Source organism: Sander vitreus, chromosome 13, assembly GCF_031162955.1.
Source record: "Sander vitreus isolate 19-12246 chromosome 13, sanVit1, whole genome shotgun sequence".
NCBI lineage: Eukaryota > Metazoa > Chordata > Actinopteri > Perciformes > Percidae > Sander > Sander vitreus.
This window is the reverse complement of record NC_135867.1, coordinates 3,302,788-3,318,981: the sequence shown is the minus strand read 5'-3', so window position 1 is coordinate 3,318,981 and position 16,194 is coordinate 3,302,788. Positions and strand designations below refer to the sequence as shown.

At 40.8% G+C, this 16,194-nt stretch overlaps 1 protein-coding gene across 4 annotated transcripts in view; it reads left to right on the top strand.

Moving 5' to 3' along the window:
- dbn1 (drebrin 1) overlaps positions 1-16,194 on the top strand; it is a 137,446-nt gene that overhangs the window by 108,663 nt on the left and 12,589 nt on the right. For 2 of the 4 annotated variants that reach the window (XM_078265483.1, XM_078265481.1), the window contains exons 3-10: positions 1,088-1,200; positions 6,986-7,075; positions 8,412-8,555; positions 9,693-9,770; positions 10,022-10,173; positions 11,284-11,341; positions 13,231-13,287; positions 13,543-13,657. In XM_078265483.1, the coding sequence (XP_078121609.1) occupies positions 1,088-1,200; positions 6,986-7,075; positions 8,412-8,555; positions 9,693-9,770; positions 10,022-10,173; positions 11,284-11,341; positions 13,231-13,287; positions 13,543-13,657 (807 nt within the window). Of the gene's footprint in view, positions 1-1,038; positions 1,201-6,985; positions 7,076-8,411; positions 8,556-9,692; positions 9,771-10,021; positions 10,174-11,283; positions 11,342-13,230; positions 13,288-13,542; positions 13,658-16,194 lie in introns of all 4 variants that reach the window. The other 2 variants (XM_078265482.1, XM_078265484.1) reach the window with 2 other exon arrangements.

The window sequence follows — 16,194 nt, the reverse complement described above, 5'->3', positions numbered from 1 at the left end:
AAGGCTTATTACACAGCTACTTACCAAATAAATCAATCATTTGACACAAAATATTGATTTTAAAAGGATTTTATTGCTTCCGCCAAAGAAAATAGTCCGTTCCGTCTCTGCGTTTGGAAGACTGCGTCCATAGCAACATAAACTCTGTAGCCTACTTAGCCTAACGTTGCAGTTTAATGTGAATTATAAGTAACATGTCCGTTGATGCTTAAGTAAGACAAGGTGAATGGGACTTCTTTGGGAATATTTATGTTGATGTTTCTGTCCTCATTCATCTTGTTTCCTTCTTCTTGCCATTACTATTATTATTACAATGTAAACATGGAAGAAGCATTTTAATGTTATATCTGGTCTAAAGACCCTTTTATAGCCTACTCTAAGGCATTTCGTCTGTCACGACGCATTATATTTTTATAAACCAGTGTTTTTAATGTGAGATCTTAATCTGCAAAGTAACCACTAAGTATGGCTGTCAAATTAATAAAATGGCGTAGGAATATGAAGGAGCATAACATGGAAAAATAGTCTATGAATTGTACAGTGTTTGACTAAATGTTCTCAGTTTGATTTGATTTCTTAAGCCTGAAAACGCAACAAAAGACCAGAAATCCCTCAAAGTCCAGATCAGCACAGAACCACAGTTAGTTAATAAGACATCCAATTGGTTTTTCACAAAAAAAGTGATGCTACAGTAACATAATGCGTTTAGGCCTAAACGGTGATTACTCTGAGTCTGATTCACTTTAAATGTTTTTTCTCAATTCACCCTAATGTGAGCCCCAATGTTCCCAGACTGGATTTTGTTATTTTTAATGATTGTTTCTCACTACGTGTGCAGATCCAGGTGCAGATTCAAAGGTTGCAGGTTCAAAACAACAGCACATTTAGAGGATTGTGCAGAGTTACATTAGATGCTCTCTGATTGCTTTCTTTCATAAGTTGATGAATGTGTTAATCTTGTGTGTGTGTGTTTGTGTGTGTGTGTGTGTGTGTGTGTGTGTGTGTGTGTGTGTGTGTGTATGTGGATAACTGGCGCAGCTTCTCCCTGGTAGAGGACGTTACTGTATCCTCTTGTTCTGTGGTGCAGGAGGCGGTCTGGCAGAGATCACACTGACCTTTGACAGCGCCAGGGTGATGTACGGCTTCTGCAGCCTGAAGGAGCCCACCGCCGCTCTGCCACGATACATCCTCATCAACTGGGTGAGTCGCCGGGTCAGAGAGGGGGGAGGGGAGAGGGGGGAGGGGCGGTGCATGACGCAGGCAACACACACGCATTCATGCACACACACACACACACACACACACACACACACACACACACACACACACTCACTTTCCTCACTCCGACATCTCCGTCTCTTCTTTCATCAACTTCTTTTTTCCCACTTTCATCCTATTCCTCTCCTTTCCCCCTGTCTCTCTTTCTTCCTTCCCTTTTTTCATGGATCTTTCCTCTTTTATTCAGCTCTCATCTTCCTTTCTCTCTTTCTCCTCTTACATGCCCAGCTGCATGCACCCAAGCACGCACGCACGCACGCACGCACGCACACACACACACACACACACACACACACACACACACACACACTGAAATGTCCTCAAAGGCTTTAAAGGAGAATATCAGAGTCATTAAGGGTCACGGCACATTTTTAATATAACCTTTTATTAAACAAGGACACTCCATGTCACTGATTTCAGGTTCTGCCTACATCGTCCAATCACAGAGCTGTAGCCTCAGCAAACTGACTTTGACTTGTGAAGTGTACGCTAACTGTCGTCGTGGTAAAACTAAAGACGAGTGTGACGGTTAATTTGTGACACATTTTTATGGGGGGGGGTTTCTCCTTGTTCTGGGTGAATAAATCCTGTGTCCCGGTCGGATGATTCACGAGGACTTCTCTCTGGGTCTGATCAATATTAAAACGTTGCAACAATAACAACGTTAAGTGTCCACTTCAACCCCTCCCAGCAATCTCTCTTTGTAACACATTTTACGCACAAATGATAATCTGTGATCCTCTGATCTGTGTTTGCATGTGGCTGTTGGCAGCACAACAGCTGCAGGGATGAGACACCGTGGTGAAAAATAAATACAACTGGAAATTAAACAGAAGAACTTTTGACAATATAACTAAACTAGTAATTTGACATTTATTTATAAGACTATTGGAATTAAGTTTTGATATATTTTGAATTGTCATCTGTGTATTTCTTTTTCACATAGGCTAATAAAGATATTTCCCCCGTAAATTGGTGCATAAAAGTGTATTAGAATACGGGAAATGAAGTTGTTGATGCTCAAAACTTCCCTGGGGGAGGATAACCAGACCCCCTACTATGATATGGCCCCACCTCCCCCAAATGCAGATTCTGGCCAATATTCAGTACAGTATACCCACAACAATACATTAGACTACACAACTGGCCCTAACATTACTTCTAAGCTTCTACGTTTTTACAGTGCACTGTTCAAGGCATGTGTAGTTTTTAAAGTATTATTTTTCAAAGCCTTTGCACTTACGTCCAACATGTGGGGGTGGCTAGGTGTCAAATTACCATATACTGTAACACAGTGAAACAGGTAGTAATCCGCCCCAAATGTATTATTAGTAAGAGACCAGGCCTGAGGACATCTATAAGTCAATAATGAGTTATAGCCATAGCGCCACCATCTGGCAACAGGAAGTCAGCCTTATGGTACTAGGATTGTTTGATTTAGTCTAACTCTTGCGTGCAGTTTCCGACGATCACAGAAATACACGGCCGCATCGACTGGATACGCAGAGTGCGAGGGCCCGTTCATCGCTGCTTGCCGCTTTAGTTTTTTTGTACTTTTTTGCAGATTGAACAACAAAAAAACAAACGTATTGCTGCTCGCTGTTTAATCAGCAGTTTTGAAGTCAGTTTTAGCAAATCCAATTGATATTTACATATCAAAAAGAAGTGAGCAGCCTCATCTGACACAAATAGGCAGCGTGTTCACACCAAGACTTCTGATCAGACGTGAAAATGCCGAATGAGCAGCAACATTTTGCGTTGGACAGTCGCTGACTTGTTCATAATTCGGCTCAGGTTTGTCATGTGTTCCTGACAGTTTAATGTGTTTGGGGGCGTCTTTACACTGTATCATGTGGTGGTTTACGATACCGATACCAGTATCGGAAAAAAGCCTCTTATACTGCCTAAAATGCTGGTATCGGTATTGGCAAGTACTGAGTTTATGCACCGATCTGATACCACGTAATTTAGCCCTGGAGAAAATCTACTTTAAAGTAGTTTATTTATGTTCTTTTTCAGTTATGACTCACTGTCACACTGGATAATAAAAGAAAGTGTATTGTTTGTGTTTGTTCATGTTTCACAAAGCGTTTAACTTGAAGCAGGTTGTACAACAAAGAGAAGAAATCATATCACATCCATATAGGGACAGTAGTAAACGGCTGTTAAAACATAATAAACTATATGACACACTGCTATCGGATCGGTATCGGCCGATACGTTCAGGTACGGGAATCGGTATTGGGAAGCTAAAAATGCTGACGGACCATCTCTAGTTTCAATCAGTCTTTACGCTGTATTATGTGTTTCAATAAGGGAGCAGATGCGGACTTTCATGCTGTAATGAGTTAGCCTGGATGCTAGCCGAACTTAGCCCCGCCCACAACATTTGAGGTCGGGAAGTTCGGTCTGGACTTGATCCGTTGTGGAGCAACTATGCTCGAACCAGAGCTGTTCGGACCAATCAAATTGTCAGGGCGGGCTTTATACGATGACGGACAGACGATCAACAGTAACGTAATCAACCACGTCACCAAAGACGAACAAAGTTTACAACAAAGATGGCTGCCGCTGGAGAACTGAGATGTGTAGATTCCTTCATTGCGTCTGTTATAGAAGATATCGACAGCACATTCATTTTAAAAGAGGAACAGAGAATCGTGATCAAGGCATTTGTCGATTGGAAAGATGTTTTTGCCGTCCTTCCTACGGAATTCGGCAAAAGTTTCATTTATCACCGGCCCCGATGGTCGCTAAGAAGATGGGGGGGGCTCTGATTGGTTGTAGGTCTATCCAATTGAGTGCAGAGGCATTTTCTTTCCTGGTTCGGTTGAAACACGCCCCATAATCACAGCCCAATGGAGCAGAATCAGACTCATATTCTGACTAGAATCTGAGTATGACGACGTCAGGCTAGGAATGAGTGTTACAGAGAGAGATCCGTTATAGGCCAAACGGAGAGGAAAAAAGTAGAGCTGCTGAGTCACCACAAGTGTAGCAGAGCCGCAGAAATTTGTCCACCAATTAATTCATGATGAAAAGGAAATGTAGCAGGAAGGAATTAATAATTTGTGATGTTGGAGCTCAAGAGTCTCCAACAGAGTGTGTTAATAGCATTTAAAACACAGTCTGAGTTCATCTGAGAACCTAAAGATGGATGTTTTACTCTCGGAACCTGACAACAGCCGGAGTGCCCTGAGCGAGTGTGTCTGCATAAAGAGAGAGAGGGGGAGAAGGTTGGAGAAAGAGAGAAGTAGAGTGGAGAGAAGAAGGGAAAATAGGAGGAGAGTGGTACAATTAATCAACCTGTTCTCTTAGAAATCAAGTTTATATACTACTCCTTTTTCTTTCTGCCATTAACGTTTTGAGGGGAAACTATAATATCTGTCTGGATTATGTTCACAAGCTGTTTGTAACTTTTTTTGTACCACATGCCAACCCTGTATCCTCTAAATTGCAGTAATGAACTACAAATTTGCAACAACAAATACGTTTCAATGAAAATATTAATTAATATATCTGACAAGTCTCAAAAAACCCTTTGCGGATGTTGTTTACCGATTAAACATTTTCCTAGCCCCATTCGATTTCTTTCTCTAAGGGAGGTGGGTGTGATTTTAACATCTTTTACATATAAATGCTCACTAAAAAGTTTAATCGCAATCTGGGTGGCATTACGTTTCTCTCAAAACAGCAGAATATAAATGGGATTTTCTGACAGGGTGGAATGAAAAAACGGACAGAAAGAGATGGAGAGATCTGGTAATTGCTGTGAGAGGAGTCAGAGAGGAGTCCATTATAATGTAACACAGCAACACTTACAGCCCAAAGAGCACCAGACCGTGGCAAACCGGGCCAAACCAGGCTGAAATGGGCCAGAAAATTGACAAATTTGTCAAAAATTAACAGAAAGACGCCAAAAATACATATAACAGTGCCGAAATGTACCACAAAGTCTTTAAATACATGTATGCTGCAAAAACCTTCTTGCTTTCTCTTTTTCAATCAGACACACAAGCACGGATACATAAAGTGGTTAAATGTTGTTATTGAGAGATATAATGCCATGAATTGAATGATCATGAATGAGATGAGGCCATTTTCCGAGTTTCTTTCTCTCTGTAATTGCTGCTCACTGTGTTTGTATTGTGTTAGTTTGAATGAGTTGTGATTACTGAATGACATCCAGCCGGTTATAATACGAACACATTTCAATAACTGAACATGACCACAGCTGAACAAAAGGCCCTAATGAGACCAGAACGAGGGGAAAACTCCTGGAAAAAAGAAACTTCACAGAAAGCAGCAAAGGAACACATGCGCTGCTGTTAAGTGTTACTGGTGCCATGGATGGATTACTGCACGGTAGGGGGGGTACGGTTCACAAAACCCACGGTTCGGTTCGTATCACGGTTTTAGGGTCACGGTTTTCGGTTCTGTACGGTTCTTGTTGTTTTTTCTTTTAATCTTTAACACTCCAGAAATATATTTCAGCATATGATATATAGCTAAAATTAGCATATTGAATGCATGTTGCACAATACATGCACACAGTGGCAGTTCTATCTATTGTTTTATTTCCGCTGTCGTCATAGGTAACATGGCAGCCTTCCTCATCTCTCCCACTTACCATTTCTGCATGTGACGTGACCTGCAGCACTCCACACTCCACCGGAGGAGCGGTCGGCTCGGCGCCTCTCAAAATCTGACGAAAATCTTTTAAACTGACCTCCGTCGATCAAAAAAACACAGATTCAGCAACTGTATGGCCTATTTCTCGCTTAAAATGTTTTCAGAAACACTTTTCTGGTGAACTGTTTTCGTAAAATACGAGATCGTATTCAGAACGAGACGCCATTAGAGTCTGTTTTGAAATTCGGGAGCAGCGAGACCCACGTGACGCGTTCGTCCAATCAGCTGCCATGTGTTGCGTTCGTCACCCTCATCCCCCTCGTCGTTTCCAGTAAGTGTTTTAACATAGGTGTATAAAGTGGGCACTACGGCAGGAAGTGGTTAGTGCACATTAACGGTGTACTGACGAAACCGTGCGACACACACACACTCCGAACCGAGACAAGCAAACCGAGCGGTTCGGATGTTTTTTCATGAACCGTACCACCCCTACTGCACGGGCATACTGGGCCCAGGGGCCCATAGGGTCAGGGGCCCATAGGGTCAGGGGCTCTGACTCACAAAACGTGCTGAAAAACGACACAAAACGACTACAAACGACCCAAAATGACTACAAAGTCACACAAAATGACTGAAAATAGATGCAAAATTAGTACAAAAGGGATGCAAAATGATTAAACATAGATGCAAAATGACTATAAAGAGATGCAAAATGACTGAAAGATGCAAAATGACTACAAAGGGATGCAAAATGATTAAAATCAGATGCAAAATCACTACAAACAGATGTAAAATGATCAAAAAGATTCCAAATGACTAAACATTTACGACTACGGGATGCACAATTAGTTTGTTTCTATGTAGACAGGATGGGGACCTCTTACATCTCATAATCCGTCCATGACTGGTGATGTTGAACTTTTTTTGCATCTTTTTTAAGGTCACTATCTCTCCTCTTTCTTCCCTTCTTCTCTCTCTCTTTCTTTCTTTCTTTCTTTCTTTCTTTCTTTCTTTCTTTCTCTCTTTCTCTCTCTCTCTCTCTCTCTCTCTCTCTCTCTCTCTCTCTCTCTCTCAGGTGGGGGAAGATGTGCCGGACGCCAGGAAGTGTGCCTGTGCCAGCCACGTGGCCACCATCGCAGACTTCTTACAGGTCAGACCTACCACGGTACTTTAACATATTCCTCAATAAAATATCTTACAACAAGTATGCAAATGAGCTTTTATGTGTTTAAACATTTGTTTTATTTTCTTGTTTATTTATTTGGATCCTTATTAGCTTCTGCTGTAGCTCCGGAGGACCACATTGACTCTGGAAATAAATATATATCAACATTAGTACAACCGTTAGAACAGTAAGAAATGCGGGGCTGTTAACTCCGTCATCAGCTTAGCTGCAGTTTAAGTTTTAAAGACAGGCTTAACCTGCGTTGCTTTGTTCTTTTAAAGCGTCTTTATACTTGTGCTGCCCCTGAACACCACTAGATGTCATCGCTTCTGCAGTTTCCTTAAACCTGCAGAACACCTGGTTTAACTGAGGTTTACGGTCATAACGTTTATCTTCTCAAAGTTGAAATCTTTCATCATGTGTGATATTATGAAGGCAACGGTGTCGTAAGTATCAAACTCACACTTACATGTTTGACTCCAGAAAGAGAGAAAAAGAGACAACTATATATGATCCAGCGCAGCGGATGTGAAGTGATTGTGTTTGTTTAGTCGTCTGATTCAGTTTCATGTTTGCAATCAACTGTGAAAAAATAAGCTACAGCACATTGACTCTGTAGGAGGATCAAGTGCGTGTGTGTGTGTGTGTGTGTGTGTGTGTGTGTGCTTTGAAGTGTCATTGTTGTAAGTGGCAGTTCTCTCTCCCACACAGCCCTTTTTCGGATAGTACACCCACACCCACAAAAGTATCGACGACTACTTCTATATTGCTGTATATTACATCACATTTAGCTGACGCTTTTATCCAAAGCAACTTCCAGGTAAAAATTCACACACCGATGGCGCAGCATCGGGAGCAATATGAAAAAAAAATGGGGTAAAATCTAGTAAGACCCTTGCATTGAATAAAATGACAAGATGATATTAGAGTGGATTAATCAAATAAATGGCTTCATTGGCGTGATCATCAGATACAGTATTACCAAAGCACTGCATGAGTACTGATATTAGTTTACATATATGGGGAAAAAAATGAATGAGGGTGAAAAAAAATATATATGTAGGCTGTGAACTGTAATACATAACAATTCTGAAAACTGGCGAACTTTTGTAACCGTAATGTAACTGCAGATTGTACATCTTTTTTTGAAAACACTAGCAAAAACGTACCTAAGAAAGAATAACTAAACATAACAGAAGTGTGTGTGTGCATGTGTGTGCGTGTGTGTGCGTGCGTGCGTGTGTGATTTACAAAAAGAGCAATATTATTAATAAGAAGATAATAAGTAGAGGCGTCAAAACAATAATCATAAATCAAATCCAATCTCTCTCTGCAGGGGGTGGAGGTCACCGTGAACGCCAGCAGTCTGGACGACATCGACCCGTCAGCCATCGGGCAGCGGCTGACCAACGGGACGGCGGTGGTGGCGAGTCCGGTCCTGAGCCGCCTGAAAACCCGAGAGGAAGAGCACAGAGATGTGGTACGAGGAGAGAGAAATAATCTGTTTTTAGACCAGTCTGTAGTGATTAGGTTTATTAAGAAAATGAAGGTAATGAAAACTTAAATCATACGTGGCGACAAGTAACCTGTACTCTGTTTTAATTGTGTTGTATCATGTACAAGTGAGTTACCTTTACTAAAAGACTGAAGTTAATCTAACTAAGTAATATCAGTAGTACCAATGCTTACCTCACCTTTTATGAGTAACGGCCCTTATTTCAAACAATAAAGAAAGTAAGACATCTTTTTCTTATACATAGTTTACTATTCTCTCTGGAAGAATTTATCATTATGATCAACTTAATTATTTAAGTTGATCACACACACACACACACACACACACACACATACCAAAAAAACAACAAAGTTACACCTTTGTCTCCTTTAGAACGTTTTTATTCACTTCTAGTTCATCAGTCAGAATAAAAAGTCTGATCATATGATAAAGTTGTAATTAAAAAAAGAACGGAGCCAGACTTGCCATTACTGTTTTTTAATGTTCATTACTTTTAGTGATAGACCAATTATTTGGGCCGACTAATGCCTGTTTGAGATTATTGCATCGGCCGATGCCTGCGCTCACAAGGCAGGCCGATTAACAAACTGCCTCATCCGTGTGGCTGCTGTAGAACAAAGTTAGTGCTCCCCCTTGTGTCAATGTGAAAGTACTACGGGCGGACATCAGCGTCACGTTAGCAAGCCTTTAGTCTATAGCCACAACGTTTCATTTCCGGGATTGCTCCGGTGCATTCTGCCGTATGACACTCTTTTCGGCCGTATGTCCGTCACCTTCCTCTTTCTTTGTGTTGTAATTTTGACTATGATTAACCGTTCCTCTGACTGTACACATGTTCCACCAAAACAAGTTCCTTCCCGAGGCTATTTTGCAGTGGCACTGTGGCTCCGTCTGGCGCTTAGCGCCGCCCAAGACGATTGTGATTGGTTAAAAGAATAAACCAGAGCACGTTTTTCTCCCATCCAGGAATGCTGTGTGGACTAGCCAGACCCTCCTCCGCAGGGCTGTGGAGGAAGGTCTGGCAATGCCAGACTATTCAGTGACTAATCTTTGTCTGTCTCTCTCTTTATGTCTCTCTCCCCTCTCTCTCCCCTGATGCAGGGCACGGTGTACGAGAAGACCAATGCAGAGGTGGAGATGAAGAAAATCAATAGAGAGGAGTTTTGGGAGCAGGCCAAGGTAGGTGTGGAAGAGGAAAGGAGGAGGAAGTGAGTGAGTGGAGTTAAAGGAAGGAAAGTGGAGGAAAAGATGGAGGGAAGGAAAGATATCTGAGTGAGATAAGGGAGGGGACAAGAAACTGTTTAATTCCAACGCATTCTGCATCTTGCAGATCGTCACCTCGGACTCTGAGGAACTCTGAAGTTATTTAGTTGAAGCCCGTGTACATTTTCGCTTATGTCTTCTTCTTTTTCTCTGTGTTTGCTGTGCAGCGCGAGGAAGAGGTGAGGAAGGAGGAGGAGAAGAAGAAGGCGGCAGAGGAGCGGCAGCGCTTCGAGGAGGAGCGTATGGAGCTGGAGAGGAAAGAGCAGGAGAGCCGGGAGCAGCGGTACCGCGAGAGGGAGAGGCAGATCGAGGAGCACAGGTGAGGAACGGATACACCCACACTCAACATCACACCCTGCATTTAAAGAAATCTATGTCAGGAGTAACATCTGCGAAGGATTCTTCTTCAAAAAAAATGGGGCCCTGCTTCATTCATTTGCCAACCGTAAATGGTAGCGCTAAGTCTGATTGTTTTTTTTATAATTTGGATATGAATGAGTGACTCCTGCAGGAGTCTTATATGCTCGTGCACGTGTCGAAATTAGCAAGAGAGTTTGTTTTTTTTAATAGGAAAATGATTATGTTTTATAACTAATTAGTGGTATTTGAAATTGTTAAGTTTATATTACTTATTTTATTTGTTTTTCATAAACTAAACTCTTGATGGCCTCCCTGGCATATTATTATTTATAGTGCTCTGGTAATGTTTTTTTAATGGGCTATTACATGATTGAAATGAAATCTCATTTTGCAGTTTTAGTAAATCGGGACGCTGACTGACCTCGTTTTCCAAAACCATTTTAAGATTAAGATGATCATGAAATTGATCTCACGAACCTTCTACAGCTTAAGTGGTGTTTCCCAAAAGCATCATAACCCTCCTAACGTGGCTGAGAGAGTCCTCAGGACCTGCAGGAAAATATATATATATATTTTTTTTTTTTGGTTAATTTGTAAGTCTATACTTTTATCATGAACACTGATGTAGTCTATATCAGACATTTGTTTACTATTTTAATCATATATAAGCTAAGACTTTGGTTAACTCATTTCAAGCACCGAAAGAATTCGTACAACACATCATAAGTTAAGGTTTGTTTTCTGAAGAGATTTGAGGAGTTTCATGAAGCCAACTTCAACGCCAAATTATCTATTTACACATTGCTCTAGAAATTTTTTTGGGCCTCCACTACACGGAAAGCTGAGTTTGTTCTGGACATTTTGATATGAAACACATGGGGATCAGTTATATGCAAATACCTTAAAAAGGTCAATTTAAGAATGTGTGAAAATGCCCTTAGACGTCAGATGGTTAACCTCCAAGACTGATCGTTATCAGAAACCGTAGCGCTGGTTTTGGTTTGACGCAGTATTTTCCAGGTCTCAGGAGTGTATATTATCTAATCTGTGTGTTTATGTGTGAGAACAGGAAGAAGTTGCAGGAAGAGGAAGAGGCCAAAGAGAGGTTGCGGAACCAGACCACCATTGTAAGTCTCTGTTGTTTTTAAATCTGCGATTATGACTCTGCTGGTTATTCATCATTCATTGTGGTAAAACATTCAGTGTCCAAACCTTTTTGAGTTAGATTACAACATCATATCTAGCTCATCCACCTTTACCAGTACAAATAAACACATATCTGCATTCATATCCTGAGCTTTCATTTATTATTATAAAACACTTTCATTCATATTATTAAAAAGATCCTTCTTATATTCGTAGTATGTGAAAGGCCTCACTCCTGGAGACTCCCTTCTTTGTGTTGGAAGTGTTGGGGCTTTTTGTTCCTGTTTCTGCTCCCTCTGCCCATCAAAGCATCACTTGCTTTCTCAAAAAAAACGTGAAGACGCGGTTCGCACGCCTCTGGTTTTTTTCACGCTGCGCCACAAAAAATGAAATCAATTTGTCTGAGAGTAGGGTTTGTTTTTGAAGGGAGTGTTAATGTGCTGTGTGTGCTTTACAAAATATTAAAGTCTGGCAGTCATCCATTAGTTAGTGTGTGTGTGTGTGTGTGTGTGTGTGTGTGTGTGTGTGTGTGTGTGTGTGTGTGCGCGCGCGTGCGTGGTTTATTATTCTCATTTTGCAATCAGCTGCCTGCTGCATCGTAACCCAGCTGTGAGATTTCAGCTTTATTTGAATCTCTGTCCTCAAGGTGAGTTCATACAGGCACAGCGGTTAGATTGCCTTGCTTAAGGGGCATCAGGCATTGTTTGTTACTGCTGAAAGTGGGAAAAAAAACCCAGCAGGTTGTCAATGACTGGGCTGCTTCCCCAAATAATAACAGCCCGAGGAATCCTAATCATAACTTCAAGTGGCGCTGCAATAAGAGAGCAGAGTGTCTTATTGTTTGTCCAAAGAATTAGATTAATACGCAACTTGCATTAGCTAAATATGAATCTACTTAATGGGTGAGATATAATACACTGTAAAAAAAAAGGTTTTAAAATTTTGTCAGCAATAATTATTTCATGTTGTGTCTTGGGACTTGAAACATTGCGTTGTTGCGAATATTATGATTTCAAGTTGCCAGTTATTATTAGTTTTTATGAAACTTGGGAATAAGTTAGAGGGACAAATTATTTTTGTACCCTCAACCACAGGCGTAGATTTCAGGGGGATGCAGGGGATATGCCCCCCCCCAAATATTAAGAATAGGTAGATTTGTCCCCCATTTAAAAAAAATAAATATGAAAGACAACCCCAAAAGAAGTAATAGTAACCATTCAGGGGCTCAAACCATATATCCTTCTGACCTGTAAATATGTTTCCCAACGATTTCAGACACCCCTATAGTTGACCATACCATCTTAACCTTGCAGCGCACATCTCTTTTCTTTCTCACGTGTGATGTTTTGAATATGCAAAATATTTAACAATACAGAAGAATAATTTAAAAAAGTTATAATAATAAAAGACATTGCACAGTACATTGTTGCAGAAAAGGCATAAATTGTTGCAGAAAAATTCACCAGAATGCAGGAAATGAAGTGGTTGACGCTCAAAACCGTCTGGGGCAGGACCCCCAGAGCCCACCCCCTTTTTTTTTTTGTCCCTCATGTTGAAACAAAACCTACGCCCTTGCTCCCAACTATTATAATTAGGTTGGCAGCACAATCCAGAAAGAGTTGTTCAAACTCAAAATAATGAATGCAACTTGTTCACTCATTATTATTAAGTTTATACAACTAAGCACTTTTTTACAGTGTACTCACTGAAGAAACGTTTTGATGCTTCTTTTAACAGGGAACATTCCAAGAAAGTCTGGATTTTTCCCCCCCCTTTTCCCTGCTTTAGGTTTGAATCCTCGAAAAACTGTTTTGCAGCTAGGTTTATTTTTCTTCGTTTGCATCTTTATTTGTATCCTTCTTCTCTGCAGGCAGCAGAGCTGAGCATCGACGACCTGAATCTGGATAAGAAAGAGACTGAGGTGGAGGTGAGTCTGATTGAGTACCTTAACAAAAAGTAGAATCAAAAGCGCCTTTGTCATTTCTCGGGAGGAACTTTACTCGTATAAAGGATTCCACTGTAGTCCTCAGTGAAGAAACTGGACTTTCCTGCAGGATTAAGCTTATTGAATCATTTCACAAATCTTTGTTTTTTTGCTCTTCCTTTTGCTGAACACCAAGCAGCTCTGAACAGTGTAATCTAGACTGCTGTATAGACCATCTTTATCTGTGTGTGTCTCCAGGAGGCGAAGGCCATCATCGCTCAGCGGTCAGGAAACCCTCGGGAGTTTTTCAAGCAGAAAGAGAGAGCCATGACCATCAGCGTCGACACCTCACCCGTCTCCATCCACAGGACCGGTAAACGCGTTTAAACTCACCTAACAGTTATCTTCTAGGATCACTTTGTTCTCATGTAAAAACTGGAACAACACCGAACAAAACAGAGCAGTAGAAACAGCACACAATGTGTTTTGAAGAGCAGACAACAGGTGAAAGAGTAGAGAGGACTGAAGTAATGAGGGAGACCCTTAAGGTCTGAGGCTGTTATCCATGTGTTGTTTATACTGATGTGTTGAACCAGGGGTGTCAAACTCAGTTTCACTAAGGGCCAAACTGGAAAATGAGAATCACATCAAGGGCCAGACATGTGTAGTTTATTGCTTTTATGTCATCAAGAAAGTCACATGTCTTTGACAGTATTATTGCATGTCTCATATAGTCTTTTCAGTTTTCAGTCAGTTTGGTCGATAAAAATGTCAAAGAAAATGTCACAAAAATTTGGATAAAGTGTCAAAAACGTGGAAAAAAGCAACAGAAACACAGAAAAAAGCCTCAGAAACGCTGTAAAAAATGTTGAAAACTGCACCAACAACTAGACGGGCAAAAATGTATTGTGAACCTAAATTGATGCAGGTATAGGGGCCGTCAAAATTAGCGAGGGGCCGGATTTGACCCACGGGCCTCGAGTTTGACACATGGGTATTAAACAGTGAAACCTGGAAAAAGGACCATTATCTAAACAAAAAGATCAATTTAAAAGTAAGAAAACTGTGCTTATCTTTCCATCCACACTCTTAAAAAAGGTTTCAAATCAGGACAGGAAACCTTTTTTTCTGCCACAGCCTCCTCGGCAGTAAACAAACATGAGTTTTACATCTTATTCTACTCAAAAATGCTATTTTTCTGTGGGGATTTTAAAGTAAGGTTATTGTTTTTCCTCCAACAAAGGTGGAAAGTACAGGCATGTCAAAATTCTACTTGGGTTTTTCCATTTCGAAGCTACTTTATACTTCTACACTACTACATTTCAGAGGGAAATGTTTTACTTTTTACTGCACTGCATTGATTTGACATTTGTAGTTACTTTTTACATAAAAATAATCATATATATCATATATATATATATATATATGAAGTACTACAGTAGTATACAAAGTTGAATTTGCGCTCCACGTTGACAACATACTCTCACACATATCCGTAATTTAATGTTTAATAATAATAATAATATGACACTGTGAAAGGAGCCATTCTGCATATTGAGTACTTTACTAGGTCCTTAGGGTTAGGGGGTTAGGATTAGGGAGGGTTAGGGGGTTATGGTTAGGAAGGGTTAGGGGGTTATGGTTAGGAAGTGTTATGGGGTTAGGGTTAGGGGGTTATGGTTAGGGAGGGTTAGGGGGTTAGGGTTAGGGGGTTATGGTTAGCAAGGGTTAGGGGGTTATGGTTAGGGGGTTATGGTTAGGGTTAGGGGTATGCTTTAAGGGTTAGTTGCGGTTAGGAGGGTTAGTTATGGTTAGGGAGGGTTAGGGGGTTAGGGTTAGGGGGTTATGGTTAGGCCGGGTTAGGGGGTTATGGTTAGGGGTTATGGGGTTAGGGTTAGAGAGGGTTAGGTGATGAGAAAGTTATCTCGATGATCATCATGTGTCAAGTTCAACATGTCATTTATCACATCTCCTCAGCTGCTGCTTCCTTCGAACCAGACCTTAAATTTGTCATTTTTTCAGAGATGCTCATTAATCCCAAAAGGTTTTTGAAGAAGAAAAATGACCAAGAGAAAAAAAAAAGCTTAATGTTCACTTCTGTAAATACTGTAAAGGAGTCAACACTGTAAAACCACCAGACAATCTCTGTTGTCACTGTTGGTTGGCTGTTGTTGACCCTTTAAGCTCTTTTTTTTAATGTTATTTAATTTTAATTCACATTGTTGTATGTTTGTGTGCAGCGTTTAGTGTTTGTTGTGGCCCTGCTTCAAACAGAGAGTCAAAGTGTCAGTGGCAAGGATGTAATTTCCACTGGGGAACATGTCCCCTTCACTTTTCCTATATTTTTTGCCCTTACTTTCACAGTTTCATGATGATTTTCTCTAAACTTAAATCCCTCCAGTGTGTTGTCTAAGAAGAGAGAAGTCCATTTATGTCACATTTAATCAACCGTGCATTCAATAAGCTTTTCGGGCAGTAAGTCCTAAGACCTTTTTTTTTTTTTGCCACTCGGGCTACGTATAGTCAGGCTACACATACAGTAAGTTCTATATACAAGTGTCTCTATGCACCTTTGAAGTAGGTGAGGTTGTGCCAGAAAACCCCACTCCACGTTTACAGTAAGCCGTCTTGAGTCTGTGTTTGGACTGACTTTAACCCTGCGTGAAAAAAACAGTATTCACAACATTCATTTTAAATGAGGCAACTGCCAACGTAGAGAGCTCCGGCAGAAAACACACAAGGGCGTCCACCAACAAAGGTGAAATGGGCTCAACTTTTGATGCAACGCAAAGTGATGTAATCCAGCAAGGCGCTGCGTTGGCCAATCAAATATGTGCAAGCGCATATTCCTGCTAGATAACTTTTTAAAAAATACATATTTTTCCTCCTACCTGTCGTGCTATTCATCAG